Genomic DNA, 25890 nt, shown 5'->3' with positions numbered 1-25890 from the left:
CATTATGTCTATATGTACTGCAGTAATTTGAACTGTAAAGTAGCAATCAGACGTACTGTAGTCATATGGGCCATAGATGCTCTGAAGGCCCTTTTGATTAGGACCTGTATCATAGCAATATAGACCTGAGTACTGCTGTAGTGGCTGTGTGTATAGTGGTTATTCCCAAATTATGTGCACTTGAGATATTTGCTATGAGGAATAAATTGATTAAATAATTAGAGTTTCCTGTAAGGCTGTGGACATGCCACTGTTCACTTGGCTTCTGTGTATGAATGCATGGTCCAGTTATACCCATTGCAGAAACACACCAGAATAATCCATCCTTGGAGGATGTCACCCACTGCATCTCTGGCCCAATTCGTATGATCACAGGGTAGTTAACAAGTCACGGTGGCTTGTTAACCATCTTGCACATGCTGGCTGATTTGCATACCCTCACGGGGCATGACTTCTCATGTAGTCCGAACTTGCCAAGGGTGAGTTGTCGAGGTGGTTATGAAACCACCCAGAATCCATGTCCTGTTGTAGGGTTGTGGGGTGCTTTGCTAAGTGGACAACACTAGAAGCCACTGCGGTGGGGGCCTGGATTGGAAACCTGGCACTCATGGGTGCCACAACCTACCATGGCTGATGCCACAGTGGGCTGCGGTGATCATGCGAACCAGGTCTGTATGAGACTCAGTAGGTAAGCTCCTCTGAGGGTGGGTAGTTCTGCCACATCTCAAGGTGTGTGCTTACAGAAGCAAGATCAGAGCATCATGTTAGCTCTCAAAAGCAAGCTTTAATTATATTTGGCAGTATTTTTTGCCAGTATTAATTGACAGTATTTTTTACCCTTATACCACAAGAGTTAATCTTGTGAAAGAGAGAAATGTGCCTCCAGTTTTAATTCAGAAAAAAATAAGTGTGCTTCGGCTATCAGACGTTTGGGAAACACTGCCATACAGAATATAATGGAATAACGTGGTGCAAGTATTTGTGACCATATCTACTGCTGTAAGATTACCTCTGCACTGATCAATCCACAGTAATCATGATTATAAATACTGTAGTAAAGTGGTCTCAGGGTGCTTCCAGACGGACAGCTCCTAGCACTAGCAATCAAGCAGCATTGTGCTGCTCCTTTTCCTCCTGAACAGATATTTTCTGGAAAGAAAAAAAGATGGAAGAAGTGGTGGGAAAACACAGGAAGGTTACAAATTGAAGAAGACGTTGTCTGGACCCTGCCTGACTGAGGCAGGCCGATTGCATGTAATAAAAGCCTCATCTGGAAGCACCCTAAGTTATTCTTGCCATATTTACAGCAGTGGCGTAGTGGTAAATTCTGAAGTGTAGGCACTCATCATGTCAGTTGCTATAGCCATGACCCCAAGGAGAGTCCAAGAATTCAGGCTGCTGTGTTGATCTATATCAACATACCAGTTCTAGCCGTTTTCATCTCCACCAGGGGCAGATCTTTTGTTAAGCGAATGGGTCCTAATAACCCATTCAAGACCAAGCTACCTCAAAATACTTTGCATTGCAACAGGGAACAATATATTGTTCTTGGGAAAATACAAATTCCCCCCCACCCCTGCCCGTGCTGTGAAGATTACAGCTAAGGTCAGAGGGAACAGGGAATTCTGGGGTAGAGTTGGTGGCTGATGACATCAGTGTCCCTGCTAATCAAAGTGCCAGCGCTGGGTCCCTGCGAACCCTGGCTCCACTACACCACTGATTTACACTTGTAAGCTACCTGTACATGTGGCCATATATATTGTAGTGGTATGGCCCTTTATATACTGACTCTATCTATAACAATGGCTGTTGTTTTTTATTACTGCAAAAACAGATAACGATGAAATACCACATTTCTTGGAGTGCGGTGTAATGACAGTGCCAGCTTGTGTTTGCTGGGGCATTAGTGTTTCTCTTGGCTTGACTGATATATTTGGGAGAGCAATGTATTTGGAAACACTGTCGAAGAGCTACCTGCTTTTGGCACAGCAGATTATAATTGCAGATCTATACAGATGACCAGTACACCTTGTTGGGTCTAATATAATTGTCCTTAGTTATGGGAAGTAACTGTTTGTTGTGGGAAGGAGCTTTTCTTTGCTGGCGCTTTCTGAACCAATAAGCAGCTCCGATTGATAGTGAATGCAACTCTGCCTTGTTCCTCCTGGGTCCCTTGGAAAAAATTGCTCAGAGGAAATTCTTCTGTCTCTTCAGTAGATAGAATGGCTCAGGGTCATTGTGTGGAGACAGACAAACACTTATCAAGTGCTGACTTAACATGGTGAGCATCTAGCCACTCGGTAAGCTGGCTTTGCATTGTCCTGCCAAGTGCTGAGGAGAATTTTACCATAAGTCAAATGCCATTGTGGTAAAATATCTATAAAAAAAGTAATCTGTATCCACTCATTCTCCCAAGTCATTCCAGAATTTTCCAGGGCTGGTTTTTAACATCTGCTTTGTGGGCCTATTTTAAACCTGGGATGCGAAGCATATTTGTCTGGGTCAAATATGAGTTGTCATTGTTTCCACTATGGCCTACATATATTGTTAGGAGTTTGGCAGGCCTCACGCTAACCTCCATTTCTTGGCTTCTGTTTTGTCAACCACAAGCTCTGGGGCCCTGTGAAACACTATAGAGTGCATTCCAGTACCCTTAAGGGAAGGAGTTGGCAACTTGTATTGTTGTGGGATTGGGGCATGGGGTTGAGGGAGCTCCACACAGGACATCACACAGGTGGGATTCATGAATTCACAGACTGATTTTAGTTTCTTCTGCCTTGTCGTTCCTAGTCCTCCCAAGGTGGTGGACACCGGACTCTGCTGTATGGACATGCTATTCTTCTCCGGCATTCCCACAGTGGCATGGTAAGGAGCGGGGAATTTGGGGACGTTGTATACCTTGAAGTGGGGAAAGGGGAAAGCCAGGAAGCTTGGAGGCGTCCAACTCATGGCCCGGCAGGGTAAGAATAGTGCTCTCACAGAGTTGCAGGCGAGCCATTTCATGTTAATGTCCCTGTCCTGAAGCCAAGCGTATTTATTTTCAGGCATGCGTCATATGTCCTCCACTTGGGATAAAGACATTGCAGGGAATCCAAAAAGGAGTTTTAAGAGGTGGGCACATGTCCTGGCCAAGAAAGTGTCAAACATTGAAAGGGCTGAGAAGCATTCTGGAGGCCAAATTTGAGTTCCAAGTCAAGAAGCTGAGGTCATCTGGGGTGGGGTGGTGCTGGCTGTACTTTCCTTCTGTGTCAACATTCCTGGGAGGGCCGTGTGTGTGTGTGTGTGTGTGTGTGTGTGTGGTCTAAAGAGAACAAGGCCTTGATTGATCACCCTTTTAGTTGAGTGTATTTTCGCATTGGCTTTCCACTGCTGATTTACTGCGGAAACTATTGCTTGAGATGATCCTATTGCTGTAGGGTTTCATTTGATCCATGGTAACTCAGTGTTAAATTACAGCTGGAGGATGTCACAGTAGAACATTAGAATTACCTTGCCGGATTAGGTCAATGGACAATAATTATTTCATTTAATTATTTAAAATATTTCTAGGCTGGTTTTAATGGCAAGAGCCCTCCCAAGACAGTTTACACAATGGCTGCACTTGCACATAACACTAAACTATGGTTTACGCTAACCACAGTTTGTTGCTTTAGCCATGAATTGTCTTGCAGATGAGCAAACTGCAGCTTGTTTCCCCTTTTTCTGGCTTGTTTCTCTCCAATCCATTTTGCCAGTCTTCAGAACAGTTTCATTTTCAGGCTGCCGTTGCTGGGCATCTGTTTGTGCAAACAAACCAGGGATAAGCCACAGTTCTGGGTTCAGACATCACAACAAGCCATGATTTAAACAAGCCAGACTTCTTAAAACAACAACAAAACATGGCTTCTATTTGTGGTTTATAGCTGATTAAGAAACCACAGTTTTACCCAACTCTCTATGGGGCAAACCCTATTTGCCTAGGATTGGTTCCCAGCAAGTACCAGAAACAAGAAGTATCAAATTGCACCAGGATTGGGGCCTGTTGTTTTCAGTACCCATGTCCTCTAAACTCCTTCCCTCAGTACTAGGCATGGTGGATTCCCACTTCCATTTGTGCTTGGTTTGGAAGCAAAGCAAGTGGGAATTGCAGTAGTTTAATACTCACTGAAGTGGCCCTGTGAACAATACCGAGGTGGAATGCTTTGTACCAAAGCTAACATGGCAGTCACAAACAGCTGCTGTTTGAAAAGGGTTTGGTATAAATGAACCCACTGTAAGTTGTGTGTGTGCCATGCAGATCAAGTCTGGAAGCCCCAAGTACCCATTGCTTGTTTCAAGATTCCTAAACGGAAGCTGTTCCTGTGATGGAATTAACAGTTTACCTGCATATAGGTTGTTGTGCCTGATGACTCCACGCAAGTGCTAACTGTGTGTACACATTGGGGATATCTGTGGCTAATAACTGGATTGTCATGATGGTCTACATAGAGTTATGAAGTTACATTTTTAAACTGCAGTTTAAAGAGCAGACAGGGTAGTAGAAGGTCAAGAATTGCAAAGAACATGTCTTCATCTTCTTTCCTTCCCAATTTTTAGTATTTAAGCTGCCTAACCACATCCCGCTCCCTGACGGATAAACTTGCCTTTGACGTGGGCCTTCAGGAGGATGCAACAGGTAAGTGGCTATGTCCTCAAGGGAAAGGAGGGTGTGTGTGTGTTTGGTTTGCAGGTGGGCGGAGAAGAACCTTCCCATCTCATTCTAAATTCCAGGTAATGTAGAGTGATAAGAAGACTGTGTTGAGTCTGAAGGGAAGCTTCTCTAAGATGCTTCATAAGCATCCAGGCCTATGTGTATACTAGTAATAACAGTATAATAATAATACTATTATAGTAATAATGCTGGATTATTATCATCATCATCTAAAATTGGACGCGATGGTCTTATAGACCCCTTCCAACCCTACTGTTCTATGATTCTCTGAAAACTGAATCTAGGAAATCGACATTCTTTGCTAAGAAAAAAAATTCTGTGACCAGCATAACTTATGCACATCAAGCAGATATGCATAATTTATGTTGTTTTCTCCCCCCTACACACTTCTTGCATCCTTTAATTTGCTTTTGATGAAGAAGGGCAAGGAGCTATACAAGACACCAAAGTCTCACTCTCTGACAGCTGGACATTTTATTCAGCAACCTCGCTAGGGCTTCTGAAACTCCTCCAGGCCCTGCCCACCCACTTTCAAGCATGTCCTTCACAGCCATAGGTGCTTGCTCTCTGCACCATGGTCTGTGCCTTTTTGGTACACATGCCCTTGGTCACACCCTCTCTTGTGATTTGCAGGGACCTCTTTTTTGTTTGTTTGTCCTGTCATGTCCTTGCCTAGAGTTGCTTATAGCCCTCTCTCCCATCACCAGGAGAAGCCTGTTGGTGGACCATCCACCCTGCTTCCAAGCAGCGATCAGAAGGGGAGAAGGTACGCGTTGGTGATGACCTCATCCTTGTCAGCGTTTCCTCTGAGCGGTACCTGGTGAGTGAGTGTGTGGAGGGGGGCGGGTAGGGTATTGGTTTAGGGGAGCTGCACCTTGAATGCGTATGTGTTTCTGCCTCAGGCCATAGCCAGAAATGTTGTGGACCAGAGGCTTAAGGGGATGGGGAATTAGAACAGCCAGAACATGAATACAGATATCCCAATAAGTCTAAAGTGCTTTAGTTCTGCTACTTCTCGGTGAGCAATTGAGTAGAATCTTGCTTGCACATTTTTCTTTACGTCTTCACAAGGAAAAGGGACAAGAGACTTAATTTTTAATGAAAGCCAAAAATTCATGGAGGGAACTGCATTATCCCTGAGGGATCAAGCCCTCATAGTCACCCTTCCCATTGGCTGTGTCTCTACTCTACTTGCATCTGTTTTCACATCCTGCCTGCAACGTTGGCCCTAGACCCCTGAAACAGCAAGCAGGAACTCCCCACCTCCCCCTCATCCTCTACTTCCCCCAGGGCCCATTTGAAAAGAAAGGACAGGTGACATCTTTCTACATAGCCGGACTCTTCTCCCTTCCAGAATCTTTCCCTTCCCCCCATGACCTCTCTTAATATCTAGAGCACCATTCCTAAAATGCCTGGAAGTTGCACCCCTTAACCTTGCCTACCCATCCCAGTTTCGTATGGGATAGTTGTGGTTTCTCAGTGAGGAGGTAAAGGCAGTCTTCACATGCTCAGGGGCACTGTCTTTATTATAACAGTCCCAGGGCTGAGCCCTGCCATTGAAAACAAACTGTGAGAGACTAAGCCCCCATGAGACCTGATTCTGATTGAAGCCCGAAAGACCACATTTTCCCAACAAGTCTGCCTAGGTTTTAAGATCTCCTCGGGAGGCCCATCTCTTTGTCCTGCCGCCATTGGAGGCATGTTTAGTGGGGATGCCAGATAGGGCCTTCTTGGTGATTGCTCCAAGGTTCTAGAACTCCCTGCCAAGGTGGGCTAGGTGGGCTGCCTCTTTGTTGTCCTTCCACCAGCAGGCAAAGATGTTTTTATTCAGGCAGATTTTTGGCGTATGTACTGGAATGTAAACTGGTCTACTGCTGAAGTGGGTTCTATTGGATTGGGTGCTGTTTTTAATTTGAGCTTTTTAAATTGTGTTTTAGCTATTTGTTTTTATATTCATTTTAACTAAGTTTATTTTAATCTTGGTTTTATTAACTTCAGGCCCTTGAGCCACTGTCATTTTGGTGGAAAGGTGGGGTATAAATCAAATAAATAAATATCCTGTTATCCTGTTTGTATCCATGGAGACCCTTAAGCTACCTGATCTCCTTCTTCCCTACCTTTGTTTTTCTTAATTTTCTATTCCTCAACAATGTCCTTACTGTTTTCTAGCACCTGTCTACAGCCAGCGGAGAACTTCAGGCAGACGCATCCTTCATGCAAACACTCTGGAACATGAACCCCATCTGCTCAGGCTGTGAGGAAGGTGAATGATTTGTTAGGGCATGGTCTGAGGGCTTGTGATGCCCTTGGCTTCACCTCACTGAAGCCAAGCAGGTCTGGGTCTGGTCAGTGGCTGAATGGGAGACTGCCTAGGAATGCCATGTAGTCCCATGATGGAAGAAAGCTGGCATATAAATGCAATAAGCTAAGACAGATAAAATTCCCTCCCCTCATCCCACATTGGACTTGTAGGATAAAAACGATCAGTAATTCCCAAATTGTTTGGTGGGGTACAGCAGCATGCCATGAGGGAACTGCTAATTGTGCTGTGAGGAATACCTTAATTAAATGTTTAATAATTTTTTTATTTGGATATGAAAATCCAAAGTACCTATTCATTGAGGAGGTTGCCTGCTGCATCTCTGCATAAGTCACTACTTGGGACTTGCCTCTTTGTAGTCAAGAGACATGCCCACATAAGTGACCCATGCAGAATGAGAAGGTGTGGATCCTGAGGGCAAGTGAATCTTATTCTTATATGCTGTAAAAGTAGATCCTTCCAGGTGTAACACTGAAGGTTAGCTCCCGTTTTAATTAAACAAAACAAAACACGAAACCATCAGAAGTTTGAAAGACACGGAGGGAGGCGGCCAGTTGAAATCAGTCTTCCCCAACCTGTTGCCCTCCAGATGTGTTAGACTACAACTCTCATCAACCCCAGCCAGAATTACAATCGACTGTGCTGGCTGATGGGAGTTGTAGTCCAACACATCTGCAAGGTGATAGGTTCGGGAAGGCTGATTTAAAGAGACATCAGACTGGCTTCTTGGCCTGCAGCTGAGAGATCAGCTTTGCAATTTCCACAAGAGATATAAAGACCAGCTAACTGAATGCTGGTTAAGTATCAGTCTTCCCCCCCACCTCCAATTAAACAAACAAACATTGCTGAAGTGGCTCATCTATAAGCATCTACTGACTCATTCATCTTAACTAAAGTTAGTGTTTATTTTGCACTTCTGAGTGTTCAGCATGCTTCACATATACTATCTTGTTGTAATCCTTTCCCCTGCTGCACACTGAAAAATGCACCATTCCTCAGTGCTCAGTGGTAAAAAGCTCTTATCTCTGAGCAGCTGCTGATTGGAGATAAGAGCTTTTCTCCTGCTGGGGAGAGGAAGCAAGATTTGCGGAGGAAGCTGCTGTCCTGCTTTCTTCTGAGTAGGCATGCAGAGGCTTGTCCTGGCTACTTCTGAGTAGGCCTAAAATTTGGTAAGAACTGCATGTTGGCCCTGCCCACCCTGCCCTTGGCCCCACCCACTGATGGAATATGCTCCCCAAGATCTTTCCCAGATTGGAATTTGGCCTTTGGACTGAAAAAATCCCCCACCTGTTTTAAAAATATACAAAGAGCTCTTTAGCTTTGAGTACTTGGGTGCTGCAAAGATATTGGATGTCTGGTGAAACCCCGGGGGCAGATTGGTGGTGGTAGTCGCGGCAGTGACTTAGGCAAACAGCAGACTGCACAACGATATTGTGTGAACCAGGGGTACAGAACCTCTTTCAGCCTGAGGACCAATTCCATCTTGGAGAAGCTCTGGGGGGGCCGCATTCCAGTGGTGGGTGGGGCCAAAGGCTTGGGGAGGACCAAAATACCAGTATATTTTAGCTTAAAGCCCTTACTTCCCAGTAATTAAGCCTTAGGAGAGAATGGGGAAAACTGGGAAACCACCAAACAATCCGTGGGTGGGGGAAGTGGGTGGGACCAGGGAAAAGGAATCCCAGAGGGCCAGATTTGGCCCCTGGCTTAAGGTTCTGAATTGCAAAAATGTAGTGGCTAGGAGCGTCAGCCATGGGAGGCCATGGATTCAAATCTCACCTCAACCTTGAACTCACAGAGTGGCCTTAATCCTCATTCCTACCCCACCCCACTCCTGCCATGTGGTGATGATACTACCGATCTTGCCATTCAGGGCTTGGTGAGATAAGGCATGTGAAATGATTCCAACACTCAACATTTGTACTCCTGTACACTGGCTTTCCCCTTGTGGTCATTCACTTATTCCTCCTTCTCTTTCCTGTCCACACAGGATATGTAACCGGTGGCCACGTTATGCGCCTTTTCCATGGCCACATGGATGAGTGCCTCACTATCTCCACCACAGACCAGAATGAAGAGCAGCGCAAGTGGGTATCATACCTGGGACCGTCAACACATACATGCGCTTTAAAGAGCAAGTGAGAGAGAGAGATCACTGAGGAGGATGCAGTCTGAGACGGAGGGTGTGGGGAAGGAAGAATAGGCACCAATGCAGCTCAGGAAGGATTTGAAGGAAGAAAGGGGGCTCCACATATGTTCAAGCTTCCCCTTCTTCTCCACCCCTCCCCTCATAGCTCCCTCTGATGCAGAAATGCTGCTGCTCCCTCTTTCCTTGAGGAGGTGAGGGGTGTGTCCCTCCTATCAACTGTGCAGTGTATGTAGGGCCAGGCGGTGGTGCTGAAGGTTTACGCACAACTCCCCTTAGAGCAAAACTCTCCTAAAATTGCAAGAACAGCACAGGTGGACACAAGCAAGGCTGTAGTAAGTGGGGAGCGTTGTTCCCATGTCCTGGGTTGGCTGGTTTTGAATCCTGCTTGAGGAAGAGCCACCCAAATCACATTTCTCTCCTCTCCACCCATCTCCCCGATCTACTGCTCTGCAGGGTGGTGAACTATGAAGGTGGAGCGGTCTGTTCCCAGGCTCGCTCGCTCTGGCGCCTGGAGCCCTTACGCATCAGGTAGGGCATTGCTCTTTTGTACTTTCTGCCTTGAGGGAAGGCTTCTCACATCAGCTCGCCTGCTTTGGACACCCCTGCAAGCTGCAAAGGATTCTGGGGCATGTTCAAGAGGGCACAGCCAGCTCACTGGCTTTTGGGCCCCACTGTCAATCAATCTAACAATACTGGGATATTTTCCAGGGCATGTGTACCCCAGCAGGGCCTACCAAAGGAGATGCCTTGTCTACCCCCCTCCCACCTGTACGTAGCCCCATTTGGGCCTCTCTCTTGGAAGTCCGAGACGGATGCATTGGGTTTTCCTTGTCTTCATAGCAATAAGTGGTGTACTTTATCATTTTGTTTTATATATTGTATTTGCCAAAGTGGCCTGTCTCTAGCACCCAAAACGAAATAAGCCTGCCTGGGAAGATGCCGTATTTCTTTGAACAACGTGCCCCCTTTTATCCCAACAGCTGGAGCGGCAGCCACATGAAGTGGGGCCAGCCCTTCCGCGTCCGTCATGTCACCACAGGGCGCTACTTGGCATTGACCGAGGAGAAGGGGCTGGTTGTGGTGGATGCTGAGAAAGCCAACACCAAAGCCACTGCTTTTTGCTTCCGGATCTCTAAGGTGAGAGGAGTCTCTCCATAAATGGCTCCCCCGCCCCAGAGGTGGCTGCATGTCAGTGAGGGAACCAAGCTGCCCCCACCCACAGAAGTGGCTGCATTGTCACTCTTTAGGAAAGCTGCATGTCTTTCTAACATGCCTGTATGGGATGAGGTGAGGGGTTATTTCATATTTGTGTTCAGGTTTCGCCACATTTTGTAATCTCCACATTTTGGAGAGAAATTTGTTTTTCTCTTTGGACTTCAGGTACTCCTTGAATCATGTTTCCAGCAGTTCCAGTCTTGAGAGCTTAGGGAGAGAAGCCTGTAAAGGGGAATTCACCTGTCTTCCACCTTATGATTCTAGCTTCTTTCCAGGTTCAGCTTAGCTTCTTCCCCAGCTTGTGATGCCCATATGCCCTCCGGCATCTCTTTATTCATTGTGTACCCTGTTCTGTCTCCTGCCCTTTTAGGAAAAGCTGGATGTGGCCCCAAAGCGAGATGTGGAGGGGATGGGAGCCCCTGAGATCAAGTATGGCGAGTCCATGTGTTTCGTGCAGCATGTTGACAGCGGCCTCTGGGTGACATATGCGGCAGCTGATGCCAAGGCGCTGCGCCTGGGGCTGATCAAGAGAAGGGTGAGTCTTGGCTGCCAGGCTGGGTTGGTGGCCTTGAGCCAAGCAGGCACACAGGGGATAGGTAATCTCTGAGCAGCTGAGTCAGTACCTGAGCGCCACGGTGCTCAGAATGCGAGGCTCAGCCCAAGTCAGCAGCTTTATAGGACCAGGCTGAACCTGATTGGCCCCTTGTATCAGCTGATCCCTTTTGGGTTGTTAGCTGCAGTACCACGCTCTGGCCACCTGCAGTAGTGGCACTGCAGCACAGCAGAGAGCAGTCTCGCCCTTCCCTTTGCTGGCAAGCTGCCATGGTGGTGCAGAAAGTAAGGTGCCTAGGTCCTGCTGTCAAGAGTCCTTGGTTCAAGACCCCCCTGGCGTCTTGCACTTTGAACCTATCTTAACACATATCTGTCTGTCTGCTCACCCCACAGGCCATCTTGCATCAGGAAGGACACATGGATGATGCCCTCTCACTGACCCGCTGCCAGCATGAGGAATCACAAGCCTCCCGGATGATCTACAGCACTTCTGGGCTTTACAACCAGTTCATCAAGTAGGTGTTGAGCAAATCCTGCTCCAAGCAAAACAAGAAATGAGCCACTTGATATTATGTTCTGGCCATCACCTACCTGACTGTGACTTCCCTCTCCTTAAGCCATTGGCTGATCTGTCTGTGGGGTCGCGGAACGTTCACAGGCATTCCGATAGCTGTATGAGATTACGTTTGTTGTAATGCTGACACAGTGCAGCATATATGAGGGAAGAGAGAGGTCAGTTTGGCTAGAAGAGAAACATAGGGCTGAGGAACAGGAGGAGCTTTGGTGCTGACCCCGCTGGGAAGCTGGTGCCTGGAAGCTGAGTAAAAAGAGGGATCCCAGACAGGTGAACTAAGGAGCAGAGGTGGGGGTGGGAGTGGGGGAGTCAAAGCAAAAGGGGAAAGATAAAGCAGGGAGGCAGTGGGATGAGGGGCTATAGCTCATTGGTAGAGTACATACTTTGCCGCAGACAGTACCAAGTCCAGTCTACGGCATCTTCTGTTAAATGCAGCAGATGATGGGGAAGACCCTGGCTGGAGACCCTGGAAGTCACTGCCGGAGTAGGCAGTAGTCAGACCAGTGGTCTGCCTAACGAAGGCGTCATTATATGTTCATCTGACGTGCTGCTGGCAGGGAGGAGGGCCTGGGCCTGGGGACAGGGTCTACATTTAATGTATTGATTTGCAATCACCTCGATGGATGATCCTTCCCCATCCCTGCAGCTCAGCTCTTGCTGTTCTTTCTCCTTCCTCCAGAGGCCTGGACACCTTGAGCGGAAAGGTCAAGTCCAGCACCACAGTGACTCTTCCCATCGGTGGGATGATTCTCAGCTTGCAGGACTTGATCAGCTACTTCCAACACCCCGAGGAAGAGCTGCAGCACGAGGAGAAGCAGACCAAGCTCCGTTCCCTCAAAAACAGGCAAAACCTCTTCCAGGAGGAGGTAAGCGACTGGCCCTGGATGGGAGTGCAGGGGCTGCTCATCACACAAAGCAGGGGCCAAACCCAGTAAGAGTTCATTACTGGATCTCCTGGTCTGGTGGGCCCTCCCAATGCTCCTGTGCTTGCTACTCCTGGTGGCTGCCCGCTCCCTGGTCACAGATATTTGGCAGAGGCGAACTGGGTAGCTGGACCTGGAAGCAGCTCTAGGAAGGCTGTTCTCCAGTGCTGGTCCCTGCAGACAGCTGCTTTATCTGGTGCTGGGCTTGAGCCAGAGCCAAGCCTGCAGTTCAAACTGAGCTGGAGGCTGGAATCACCCTGCCTGCCAGGTACAGGAGCTGATGCTACCCAGCCCTCCTCCTTCTGTGCCTGGAGGATGCTCTGAGGCCTGGGCTCCCACAGTCCCAGGTAGTTCATTAGGGAAGGCTCCAGCCTTAAGGTCACAGGGTTCCCTAGCCAAGCCCCAGAGTCCCTGACACCCCATATTTATATGGTTGTTTTCAAGTAGGCATGTAGACTATACAGTTCCTGCATTGAAACAAAAATTGTTTTGCTTCCTAAACTGTACTGTGCTTATTCATATGAAACAGCCACGTTTTAAAGCTATGGGTGTAAAAGTTCATCCTAAATGCTAGCTAAGGACTGCTTTCCTTTCCCTTCTGGGTTTTGTGTTGGGTTTATTCTCCCTTTTCAATCTGGTGTTCCTTTAGTTTGATTATTATGTGTGTGTGTGGGGGGGTTCTTTACCTTTTTTAATTATATGTAATCACATATTGTTATAATGTGACATAGTTTGGGTTGTAAGCTGATCTGGTTTCTTTTGAGAGGAAGGGAGTATACATTTTTTACAATACATAAATAAACTAAAAGGGCCTGTCAACACAACAGGCAGATTGCTGTTAAGGAGTGCTTAAGTTTGGTAGGATTTCTGAGGTGGCCACTAGAGTCCAAATGTTGGTTCAGGCAGGGTATGGCACTCTCTCTGAAAATCTGTGCATCTCGTTGTACTTCAAATGTGAGGCTTTCTGGGGTGGAGACCGAGGGGCTGCAAGGCCTGATCATCTCTCTGCTGCTTTGCAGGGCATGATCACGCTCGTCCTGAACTGCATTGACCGTCTCAACGTGTACAGCACTGCTGCACACTTTGCGGAGTACGCTGGTGAGGAAGCGGCTGAATCTTGGAAGGAGATTGTCAACCTGCTGTACGAGCTGCTCGGTATGGAGGCCAAGCATCACGGCAACCAGAGCCCAGTTTTAACATGACAGAATTCACGAAATGCTCCTGAGCATGTGGGAATCCCTCACATGGCTGCAGGGGGATGGGTGTGTGTGTGGCAGTGCTGGGAAGGTCAAAGGAAGGGGTGGGCATTGATTTCCAGTTCTGGTCAAGTCTGGATTTGGTTATAGCTTTCAATGGCCCGATTGGCGTCCACCAGGAAAAGAGCCTTCAGTGTGGAGGCCCCCTCCCTATGGGGTTCCCTGCCTTTGGAGGTCAGGCAGGCGCCAACATTGTATTGCTTCTGACACCTCCTGAAAACATTGTTATTTCAGGAAGCCTTGCTCAAGTAACTGGCCATGGTTTATCAAAGTTAGTTTTATCATTACTCTGTTTCTTAAAAAAAAAATAAATTAGTTTAACATGGTGTTTTTATTCTATATCCTGCCTGCTGTTCACCACTCCAAGGTCTTTGGATGTGGAGCAGTAAACAAATACTGTAAATAAATATAACAAAATAAAAAGGGTCTCTCTAGCTTTGGGTTTGGGATGTTTGCAGAGTTTGTAGGGACGGTGTAGCCCAGGGATGCAGAACCTCAGGCATGGGGGCTGAATCCAGCCCTCTGGGGGTCCCAGGCTAGCCCTCTGGGGGTCCCAGGCTAGCCCTCTGGGATGACCACATCCCATTTCCCTTGACCACTGACTGATTGATGGTTTCCTGCCACTTGTGCAGTTTTCCCCCCTGCCCCATTTTAAAAGATTGACATGCCTCTCCTCTTAGGCTTAGTTGCTGGCAGTAAGAGCTTTAAGTTAAAATATTGTGGTATTTTGGCCCTGCCATCTTTGCCTTTGGTCCCACCGGCCACTAGAATGCAGCCCCTGAGAGCTTCCCCAAAATAGAATTTGGCCTTCAGGCTGAAAGAGATTCTCCCGGCTGCATTAGTAGCCCAGTTGATCTCACCCAGCACTAACCTTTTCATCCTTACTCTTCTCACCAGCATGCCTGTAGCACCTTGGCAGGAATGGGTACATGCTGTACAAATCAAATAATTTTGTGCCAATGACTAGCTAGGGGCTAACCACTGATCTCCTCTTCCATTTGTGTCTGTCCTGCCACGCAGCCTCGCTGATCCGTGGGAACCGCTCCAATTGTGCCCTTTTCTCCAACAACCTGGACTGGCTGGTCAGCAAGCTGGATCGACTGGAGGCCTCCTCTGGTGAGCAGAGGGGGCGATTGGGCCTGGCGGTGTGTTGGCTGGGGACCGAGGGAGGTTGAGCTGCCTTATACTCCTCCTAAAGCCATCCTTCAATCACTATTGCTGGGATGTGGGCGGCCTTTTCAGGAGAAGGGGAAGGCTCATCATGGCTCAGTGGTAGATCATGGGCTTTGCAAGCAGGAGGTTCAACCCTCAGCAGCTCCAGTTAAAAAGATCTTGGGTAGCAGGGCATGGAAGAAACTCTAGAGCCCTTACCAGTCTGGGCTAAATGGATCGATGGTGTGATATACTAGAAGGGTTGCTTCTGACAGGCAAGTTTCAGCAGGATCAGGGCAAGAGCAAATGACAGCAGGCAGCAAGGGTGATATGCAAGTAGACAGGACCGGGCCGGGGATGGGGGTGGGGGAGGATTCAACCAGACAAAGAGGCTCACAAAACAGTTCATAGAAGAAGAAGGACAAGGAGAAAACCAAGGACCAGCAATAGATGCATTCAGTAATGCTGCGCTTAAGTCATGTTGATAACCATGGAACTCCAGGCAATTGTTCCTGGCAGTTTCAAAATCTGCCTAGCAGTTTCTTCCTTTTTCCTTTGACAGGGGGTGCTGGGTGCCTGAGATCAGGGCAGCAAATTGTCTGAATTATGATTATGGGAAGGTAATAGGGTGGGCAGGATTGAGTTGGAATCCCATCTGCCCCCACACCCCAGCCATATCTCCCCTCCTTAACCGCCTTGCACCCGGTGAGATTAACATGCTCCAGTGTGAACTCTTTGTGTGTGTGTGTGTGTGTGTGTCTGTCTGTCTGTCTGTCTCTTTCTCTCACCTGGTCTTGTTCACTAGGCATCTTGGAGGTTTTATACTGCGTGCTCATTGAAAGCCCTGAAGTGCTGAATATCATCCAGGAGAACCATATCAAGTCTATCATCTCGCTTCTGGACAAACATGGGCGCAACCACAAGGTACATCAAGCGAGGCATGTGCCGGTGGCTCTTCTCCAGCAGACATACGTCACCTGGAAGAAGTATTCTCTCTGCAAGGTGTGGGATGCAGGGAGGAAAGGGAGCCACATGCTCCTTCTCCCCCCACCCTGCATCCAACACCATTCTGAGACAGACACTGAATTTCGTATTCTTTCAAAGATGAAATAATTCACGTGCTCTGCTCCAAGTTATACCTAAATCAGGGGTGCAGACCCTCTGACCCGCAGGGCAATCTGGCCCATGCAGCCTCTTGGGGTTCCTCTAGGATGTGAGGCTTAAGCTCCCAGCCCCACCCCTTGAGGAATCCCCTTGGAGGGCACCCCCTCACTGCTAGATGTGATCTGATCCACCCGGTGCTTGAGCCAAGGAGCAAATGAAGTCAGGCGGGTATGGCCATCCCTACTGATGTCAAGGGCACCCACCCAACATCATACAGCCCACAGAGGACTCTGTGTGTGTGTGTGTGGGTGTCATGTGATCCCCCACCCAAAAGTAGTTTTGCACCCCTGACCTAAATCTTCACATCCTAGTACATCATGTCCATGAAATTCAACTCCCTATGATGAATTGCATCATTGAACTCCCTTCCAAAACTGCATCATTGAGCTCCCTTCCAAAATCCAACCTTACAAAGCATTTATCATCTTAGAGATAAGGACAAGGGCTGAGAAAATTAATGAGGGCTAGCAGCTTGCCCTTTTTATTTTTAAATTAAAGCAGGGAATCTCAGCATGTTCTGCATGACATTATATTCCATGCCAGGGAGTCAGGTCCTGTGCATCCAGAGATAGAAATACAGGGGGGAGGGAGAATGACTCCAGACTGGGGAGGGTGAGGACTGTTCACAGGTTCAAAGACCCTCTCCCTGGCCCAACTGCAGTTTAAATCTGGGTGGTGCAAATGGTTTGAGAAGCCAAGTGTCAGTAGTGTCTTGATGCTGCTTTAGAAAGTTTCGTTCTTCAGCCGGTTTGCCAAAGTTTCTCCGATTACCTGCTCAGGCAGCTGCATCATCCCATCCCATCCTTTCACCTTCTCTAAAGGTGCCATACCTGGTCTTTAATTCTGGTGCCCCTTCCCTTCCCATCTTGACAGGTCCTGGATGTTCTCTGCTCTCTGTGTGTCTGCAATGGTGTGGCCGTCCGCTCCAACCAAAACCTTATCACTGAAAACTTGCTCCCAGGGAGGGACCTGCTCTTGCAGACCAAACTCATCAACTTTGTCACGAGGTTGGTATTTTGCTGTTTTTTTTATGCCTGCTGGCAGTGTATATGGTGTAATTCTGCTGGAGTGGCACAGAATATGGATTTAGGAGCAACATTAGGCTTCCCAAGAAACTCAGCTTTCATTAAAAAAGAAAGATGATGTTTCTAGCCCTCATAGGTGTTTGGACAATGCCTGCTGAAATCTCAGAAGCCAGAGAGATGGTGGAATAAAATTTCCTAGCAGTGGGGTTGGTGGAGCTTCAATGCCCTTGCGCTTCCTCATGACCAGAATGGTCAAGGCATAGCAGCAAACATTTCAGAATAAATGATACAAAATGAGAAAATGTGTGCCAATTTGCCCCATGTATAGCTGTAGCACAATCCAGCTTTTCTTGATGGAGTATCTGGATTACAGGATTTAGTTTTTTGTTTAGTGTGGAGTACACGCAGGCCTGGTTAGAATATATCTAGAATGTATATACTTCAGGTGACGCCCAGACACCAGGTACCAAACACAGGAGGCCCACTCGTGTTCTGTAACTTCTCTTCCCTGTTTCCATTTCTTAACCCTCCTTTTCTGACCTTCCTGCTTCACTCTTCTCCCCTCTCCCCCTTTCAACAGCATGCGCCCCAACATCTTCCTGGGCACGCACGAAGGCTCCACCCAGTACAAGAAGTGGTACTACGAGATGATTGTGGATTATGTGGAGCCATTCATGACCACGCAGGCCACCCATTTGCGGGTTGGCTGGGCCATGGCAGAGGGCTACAGCCCCTACCCCGGAGGCGGGGAAGGCTGGGGAGGCAATGGCGTCGGGGATGACCTCTACTCCTTCGGCTTTGATGGGCTGCACCTGTGGTCAGGTAGGGAGCCAAAATGGGATGCTTCACGCAGGCACATACACACTGCTCCAGCTTTCATCAACCTGGTGCCCTCCAGATGTTTTGGACTACAAATCCCAGCATTCCAGACCATTGGCCATGCTTGCTGGGGCTGATGGTAGTTGGAAGTCCAAAACGTTTGGAGGACACCAGGTTGGGGAAGGCTGCACTGCCCAGTTGCTGAGCCCCTGAGGTGTGAACTAGGTAAGTTGACAAACGTGGCATCTCAAGCAATGTGAGATGGGAGGCAAGAAAAAGGGTGAGATTTTATACACTAGAATGGGGCCTAATGGGATATAGCCATTGTTAGGAGGACGTGGGGTTTCAGTTCTCTGCATAGCTCAAGGGAAGGACTGTAGTTCAGCGGTAGAGCATGTATTTTGCATGCTATAATCATAGAATCATAGAATAGTAGGGTTGGAAGGGGCCTACAAAACCATCAAGTCCAACCCCCTGCTCAGTGCAGGAATCCAAGTCAGAGCATCCCTGACAGATGGCTGTCCAGCCTCGTCTTGAATGCCTCCAGTGTGGGAGAGCCCACCACTTCCCTAGGTCATTGGTTCCACTGTCGTATTGCTCTAACAGTCAAGAAGTTTTTCCTGATGTTCAGCCAGAATCTGGCTTCCTGTCACTTGAGCCCATGATTCCGTGTCCTGCACTCTGGGATGATCGAGAAGAGATCCTGGCCTTCTTCTCCGTGACAACCTTTCAAGTACTTGAAGAGCTCTATCATATCTCCCCTCAGTCAAGTGTGGTGCCCAGAACTGGACACAGTACTCCAGATGAAGCCTAGCCAGTGCAGAGTAAAGGGGAACTAGTACTTCCTGGGATTTGGAAGCTATGCTTCCATTAATGCAGCCCAAAATAGCATTTGCCTTTTTTGCAGCCACATCACATTGTTGGCTCACATTCAGCTTGTGATCGACAACAATTCCAAGATCCTTCTCGCTTGTAGTGTTGTTGAGCCAAGTATCCCCCATCTTGTAATTGTGCATTTGGTTTCTTTTTCCTCGGTGCAGAACTTGGCATTTATCCCTGTTAAATTTCATTCTGTTGTTTTCTGCCCAGCACTCGAGTCTATCCAGATCACTTTGAATTTTGTTTCTGTCTTCCAAAGTATTAGCTATCCCGCCCAATTTTGTGTCATCTGCAAATTTGATCAGCATTCCCTGCACCTCCTCCTCCAAGTCATTAATAAAAATGTTGAAGAGCACTGGGCCCAGGACTGAGCCCTGCAGTACCCCGCTCGTTACCTCTTCCCAGTTGGAGAAGATCCCATTGATAAGCACTCTTTGAGTCCAATTCTGTAGCCAACTGTGGATCCACCAGATCGTTGTTTCATCTAGCCCACTTTGAGCTAGTTTGCTCATCAGGAGATCATGGGGGACTTTGTCTAAAGCTTTGCTGAAGTCGAGGTGTATATTATGTCTACAGCATTCCCACAGTCCACAAGGGAGGTTACCTGATCAAAAAATGAGATCAGATTCATCTGACAGGATTTGTTCTTGACAAATCCATGTTGGCTTCGAGTAATCACTACTTGATTACTGTTGTTTTCAAGGTGCTTACAGATGGATTGCTTTATGATCTGCTCCAGAATTTTCCCATGGGTTGATGTCAGACTGACTGGTCTGTAGTTTCCAGGTTCCTCCTTTTAACCCTTTTTGAAGATAGGGACAACATGAGCCCTCCTCCAGTCATCTGGCTCTTCACCTGTCCTCCATGATTTCTCAAAGAGAATAGACAGTGGTTCTGAGAGTTCTTCTGCCAGTTCCTTTATTCCTCTAGGATGCAGGTCATCTGGCCCTGGAGATTTGAACTCATTCAAAGTTATTAGGTGTTCCTTGACCATATGCCTATCGATCTCAAGCTGCAATCCTGCCCATTCAGCCTGTACTTTGCCTTTGCCAGAGGCCTCATAGACCCTCTTTTGGGAGAAGACTGAGCCAAAGTAGGATTTGAGCACCTCTGCCTTTTCTTTGTCATCTGTTATCGTTTTGCCATCCTTATTTAATAGCTGAACCACCATTTCTTTCCTCTGTCTTTTACTATGCACGTAGCTGAAGAAAGCCTTTTTGTTGCTTTTAGCATCCCTTGCTAACCTCAGCTCGTTCTCAGCTTTAGCCTTCTTGACGCCATCCCTGCAATTCTGTGCTACCTGCCTGTACTCTTCCTTTGTTGCTTGGCCTTCTTTCCACTTCCTCTATGTGTCCTTTTTTGTTTTCAGGTCATCTCTAAGCTTTTTGTGAAGCCACATTGGCTTCTTCTGTTGTCTTCCACCTTTTCTTCTTGTTGGAATGGTTTGTAATTGTGCCTTGAGAATTTCCTTTTTTAAAAGCTCCCACCCATCTTGGACTCCTTTTCTCATTAGATTCACTTGCCATGGGACCTTACTTATCATTGTTCTGAGTTTATGAAAATCAGCTTTCCTAAAATCCAGGGTGCGTGTTTGACTACGCTTGGCTTTTGTTTCCCTTAGAACCAAGAACTCAAGTATAACATGGTCGCTTTCCCCCAGAGTTCTTGTAACTGCTACTTTATCCACTAACTCATCTCTGTTGGTTAGGATCAAGTCAAGGATAGCCGATCCTCTAGTTCCTTCCTCTACCTTCTGTAGGAGAAAGTAATCTGCCACACAAGTCAGGAATTTCCTGGAGTGGCCATGTTTTGCAGAATTTGTCTCCCAACAAATATCAGGGAAATTGAAGTCCCCCATTACTACTTCATCATGCTTCCTTGAAACATTGGCTATTTGCTTTTCAAAAGTTTCATCCTCGTGCTCTCCTTGATTGGGTGGCCGGTAGTGGACTCCGACCACCAGGTTCCTTTTATTCTTTGCTCTCTTTATTTTGATCCAGATGCTCTCGATGGGGCTACCAAGCTCATCCTCCTGTTTTTCTGTGCAGAGATATGTATTTTTCACATACAGTGCAACCCCACCTTCCTTTCTGTTCCTCCTGTTCTTTTTGAACAAGTTATATCCTTCAATTGCGGTATTCCAATCATGGGAGTCATCCCACCAAGTCTCAGTTATACCTATCAAGTCATAATTTCCCTCTTGTATTAAGAGTTCAAGTTCATTCGGTTTGTTTCCCATACTCTGGGCATTAGTATATAGACATTGAAGACCATGTGCTTCATAGTCTGGCTTTCTTCCTACATGTGTCTGAAGACTATTATTGGGTGCTATTAGAGCTGTTCTCTCCGTTGCGGTGCATGAGCCTTCATCCATTGTTATCCCCCAACTTTACATCTCCCTTCCCCGTAGGATCCAGTTTAAAGCCCTCCTGATGAAGTTCTTCATGCTGTGGCCAAACACATTCTTCCCAGCCTTTGTGAGGTGCAACCCGTCCCTTGCCAACAGCCCATCTTCCAGGAAGTATAGCCCGTGGTCCCAGAATCCAAATCTCTCGCACCGGCATCACCTTCGTAGACAGTCATTTACCTGGAGTATTTTTTCTTTCCCTTTCTATCCCACTTCTAACTACTGGAAGGATGGATGAGAAAACTATCTGGGCCCCAGAGTTCTCGAGTTTCCTTCCCAAAGCTTCAAAGTCTGACGTGATTTCTTCGCAGCTCCGCTTGGTGATATCATTTGTTCCCACATGGATGAGAAGAAAGGGATACCTGTCAGTGGGCTTTATGAGTGCAGGCAACCTTTCAGTCACGTCTCTAATCTGTCCTCCTGGGAGACAACATACCTGGTGAGTCCATGGGTCTTTGCAACATACTTGGGTCTCGATCCCACGCAGCAAGGAGTCTCCCACTACTACTACTCTTCTCTTCTTCTTGTTGTAGGCCTGGGTTTCATTGCCTCTGCTTGACTGACCTTCAGCCTCTTGCTCACTCTCATGCCGGTTCCCCTGTAATTCTTCCTCTGCAGGCTGTCCTCCAGTCTCATCTTCAAGTACCTGGACTCAGTTCCACAGCTCCACTGCTTCCACTGGTGCAGAGTGGCGTCTAGTTCTTCTTCTCCTAACTGTCACCCTTTTCCAAGGGTGTATCCTCTACTGCATTTTTCCATCCCCTCAGCATTTCCCACTTCTGCCTCAGTTTGCTGTTGCTCTTCAAGCTTATGGTCTTCACTTTGCCACTGTAGTTCCACCATCCTGTCCAAGAACTGTTCATGTTCTCTTATTCCCCAGAGGGCTGACAGTTGCTGCTCCAGTCCTCTTACTTTTTCTTCCAGCAGCGTGATCAACTTGCACTTGTTGCAGGTGCAGGCCATGTTGTTCTCAGGCAAGAAAACAAACATTGCACACACCTTGCAGGTCACCACCACTGGAGAGTCTTGTCCTTCCATAGCCTCTTTTCCCTTTTTGAATCTAGCTTTCTGATTGTTCTAGACTAGCTTGTGCCTGCTCCTCTACTCACCAGAGGTTAAAAGCAGAGTCCCACTGGTGTGGAAGTGTGTGTTACAAGAAAAATAATAATAAAAAATATTAGGGGCCTCCCCCTTGACCTCCCCTGCCAAACTCCCCTGGCCAACTCCCTTGGCCAACTCCTGTTTGCTCCCCCTGTTTGCTCGCTCTCTAGGAGCTTGCTTGCTTCTGTAGTCCCTGGAGCAGCTTCCTCTGCTCTGCTCTATTCTGCTCTGCTCAGCTGGGAGGCAGGAAACAGACTGAAGCTTCCTGCCCACAGCTGCTGGGAGTACTCAGGCCACACACACAATTCAGTTGGAGCTCTCAGGAGCACCTGGTAAGCTCATAGCCACTCAGAAGGATAAAGGACAGCCCCCTGGGCTTCCTGCAGCCCACTTACCTCTTTGCCTCTGTCTCCTTTGTCTCTTCTACCACTGCAACTCCCCTGGCCAGCTCCTGTTTGTTCCCCCTGTTTTCTCGCTCTGGTTCAATCCTAGGTTCAATCCCAGGTTCAATTCCTGGTTTCTCCAGTTAAAAGGGTCAAGTAGCAGAACCTTCTCTGCCTAAGAGTGCAATCCTATGCATGCTGACACAAAAATAGTCCTACAACTCCCAGCGTTCCCCAGCCAGCCCCAAAAGGCAGAGATAGAGCTATTGAACATGGAATTTAGTTTCCAGAGAATCCCAGTATTTATTTTCTTTCTTTCTTTCTTTCTTTCTTTCTTTCTTTCTTTCTTTCTTTCTTTTAAAAGCAAGTTTCTAGTCCTTATGGTTGTGAAGAGATAGATGCTTTAAATGTGGCTGGCTAATGCCTGGAGGTATCTCTGGTGCCATTAATGAGGATTTGCCAAGCATGTTCTTTAGAGAAGCAGCAACTTCAGTGGCTTGTCCCTCCCTGAGACCTGGGCCCCATCTACATGACCCTTTTACTCCAGAGCGGCTGTGAGTCGAGGTCATTCAGGACAGATGATGTAGTCACCACTTCGCAGCCATCTGTGGTTTTCTCCCGGAAAATGCAGATTTCCAAGGAGGGGTTTTGCTGTAATGTTTTTTGTTTGCTGCCGGTTTCCCGCAGTTGCAAGCCATCTGTCAAGTTTGCATTTTGCAGTGGGCATGTTGTAGGCATGCGCAGTGCTTGCGTCACTCCATGACGCCCCTTTACTCCCCCCATCCCTTCACAGCTGCGCAGTTACAGAGGCACAGAGAGGTGTTTTCATTTATTTAATCACACTTTCATACATTTTGCAGCTTCATATCTTCACAATGGTTGCTTTTGGACTCGGTGTCCAAGGGCCAGGGCATGGTCTTGGGGGAGGACCAACTTTGCTCTGACCACCATTTCGGAGCGATGGGTAGGCACGTACTGCCCACGCCTTGTGAGTGCAAACCATTGAGAGAGTCTCGGGCTGGGGAACTGACAAACAGATGGTGTGGAAATGAAGAAGCACAGAACACCCGCATTTTACCTAATGAGGGAAGGACAGACACAACAGAACCCCTAAAATACAAAACAGCCGCTGAAGTGTCGTACCCCCACACTCATGGGACTGCACAGCTGCGGATTAAAATATAATGGCAAAAAAGGGCATGGCGGAATCTGTTAGGGAAGCCCATAGCAAATTGCGAGTGTATTGCAGCAGAAGCTAATTCGAAGCTGAAATACTGCTCAGTTGCAACGTAGTGAAGGGTGAAAGCGGTGCCACGTAGATGGGGCCCAGCAAAAGCAGAATGGTTTAGCAAAATAGTAGACATTGCGGAATAAATGGCTTGATTTGAATGATTAATAGGAATTGCAGAAACCTGCTTTTCTTGGTATACCTTGGAGCAGACTTCCATTCAATTTGTTTTTATATTAAGAACATGCACCGCCTTGCTTGCTTGGGCTCCGTTGTTTGCATGCACTGTCCTTGGGGAGGGTCTCCTCTCCACACACGCCCTGTTTTTAATCCACTGCCTCTCATCTCTCCTTGGCACAGGCCGCGTGGCTCGGGCTGTGGCGTCACCGGGGCAGCACACTCTGGGAGCAGATGACGTGGTGAGCTGCTGCCTTGATCTGAGCGTGCCCAGTATCTCCTTCCGCATCAATGGCTTCCCAGTCCAGGGCATGTTTGAGAATTTCAACCTGGACGGACTCTTTTTCCCTGTGGTCAGCTTCTCAGCTGGCATCAAGTAAGCTCGACCCTGGTGGTGCAAAAAGGAGACTTAGGCTGCAATCCTGTGCATGCTTACAAGGGAGTAAGTCCCACTGAAACCAGTTGGGCTTACCTCTGAGTAAACCTGCATAGGATTATGACGTTAGGAGGAGAATTAATGTTTGTTATGATAGCAGATTATTTTTACTATTACTTTTTGTTCTTTTTGTGATTATATTCTTCTGAATGTTTAGCGTGGAATCACGGTGCTGTCAAGGGCTCCTTAGATGTCTCTCTCAGTCTAATCCAGTAGCCAAGTCCAGACACAGACAAAGGGATTCTTTTCAAAGCTTTATTCCTCTTTTACAGCTTAACAACTCTACTATTAGCAACTAGATATGAGCAGCAGAGTACCTATGCCCTAAGTTGGAACAGCTGGTCCCCGTTTGAAAGGGAATTACTGGCAGACCCCTGAACTTAAGGACTAGGGAGAGTCCCTCCCCTTTTCCCTTGGATCCTCTGGGCGCAACCGTTGTTTGCGCACCAACCGGGCACTCGGCAACGTGTGTCCATCAAGTCCGCTTCCCGTGCTCTGTCACTCCCAGGACTGCTATCTAAGCTAGGAATGCCGGTGGGAGGAATCTCCATCAGCTGTTGGCCCTGGGAAAGAGGAGCGCGCTCCTCTCCCAGGAGCGACTCCTCTTCCTCAGAATCAGAATTACTCTGGGATTCTATGGGCTCAGTGTCCACCCTGACAGGTGACTTGTTTCACTCTCTTTTCTTTTATGGGGCATCCACACAATGGGCCAGTCCTCATGCAACAACAACTATGGGTTGTTGTGAACGAGCCAGCGTGCTAGTCCCTGTGGCTTGTCAGGGGAGAGGTAAGCCAGAGTTCCCGGTTCGAGTATCACACTAAACAGCTTCACTGGGTTGTTTATCCTCTCCCATTGGCAGGAGGAGCCAATCCAGAGCAACTGAACAGTAGGAACTAGCAGGCTGGCTCGTTCATGACAACCCAAGGTTTAAAAAAAACCTGGGTTGTTGTTGCATATGAACCAGGCCATAGTTGTCATCCAATTACGATCTTCCTGTGTTTTTCCTCACCTCCTTCTGTCTTTTCTCATGCTGCAGAAAATCTGACTTATCTGAAAAAAATTAAACAGTGACGCAAACTCCACAGGTGTGGAAGGTTCTTAGCGTTACTCTTCTGTGTCTCTAAAAACATGGTTTCCATTTGTGCAGTGATGTATTGGGCAGGTGAACCTATTACAATTCAGCACATCTGCACTACAAGCTTTATCGTGTGCACCTTTATATCACCTCGTTTTAAAAACCTGATCTTTCAGTTAGCACTAAAATCTTTTTCTGGCTATATCGTTGGTTTTTTAAATTAAAATATTAGTGATATAGTGCTTAAATGAGTGTTGTTGCACTCTAGTGCTTATTTATATAATGATTTTTCAAAACCCGTCTGGTCACTGTAATTTTAGCAATGTAGGATTTTTTTTCTAATTCAACACTCCTGATTTACACTTCT

General features: G+C 47.4%; 1 protein-coding gene across 1 annotated transcript in view; it reads left to right on the top strand.

Moving 5' to 3' along the window:
* The window catches only part of RYR1 (ryanodine receptor 1), a 173182-nt gene that overhangs the window by 27470 nt on the left and 119822 nt on the right, over window positions 1-25890 (top strand). Inside the window, exons 5-20 of the mRNA XM_084814879.1 lie at window positions 2791-2865; window positions 4576-4654; window positions 5398-5510; window positions 6860-6953; window positions 8998-9094; window positions 9610-9684; window positions 10137-10293; window positions 10742-10906; window positions 11317-11438; window positions 12177-12363; window positions 13440-13575; window positions 14697-14792; window positions 15634-15752; window positions 16866-16999; window positions 17598-17839; window positions 24195-24387. Of these exons, the coding sequence (XP_084671005.1) occupies window positions 2791-2865; window positions 4576-4654; window positions 5398-5510; window positions 6860-6953; window positions 8998-9094; window positions 9610-9684; window positions 10137-10293; window positions 10742-10906; window positions 11317-11438; window positions 12177-12363; window positions 13440-13575; window positions 14697-14792; window positions 15634-15752; window positions 16866-16999; window positions 17598-17839; window positions 24195-24387 (2084 nt within the window). The remainder of the gene's footprint in view (window positions 1-2790; window positions 2866-4575; window positions 4655-5397; window positions 5511-6859; window positions 6954-8997; window positions 9095-9609; window positions 9685-10136; window positions 10294-10741; window positions 10907-11316; window positions 11439-12176; window positions 12364-13439; window positions 13576-14696; window positions 14793-15633; window positions 15753-16865; window positions 17000-17597; window positions 17840-24194; window positions 24388-25890) is intronic.

This window comes from Heloderma suspectum, chromosome 10, assembly GCF_057233095.1.
Source record: "Heloderma suspectum isolate Gila_16-S chromosome 10, 16-S_ref, whole genome shotgun sequence".
NCBI lineage: Eukaryota > Metazoa > Chordata > Lepidosauria > Squamata > Helodermatidae > Heloderma > Heloderma suspectum.
This window is presented reverse-complemented; position numbering and strand designations above follow the sequence as displayed.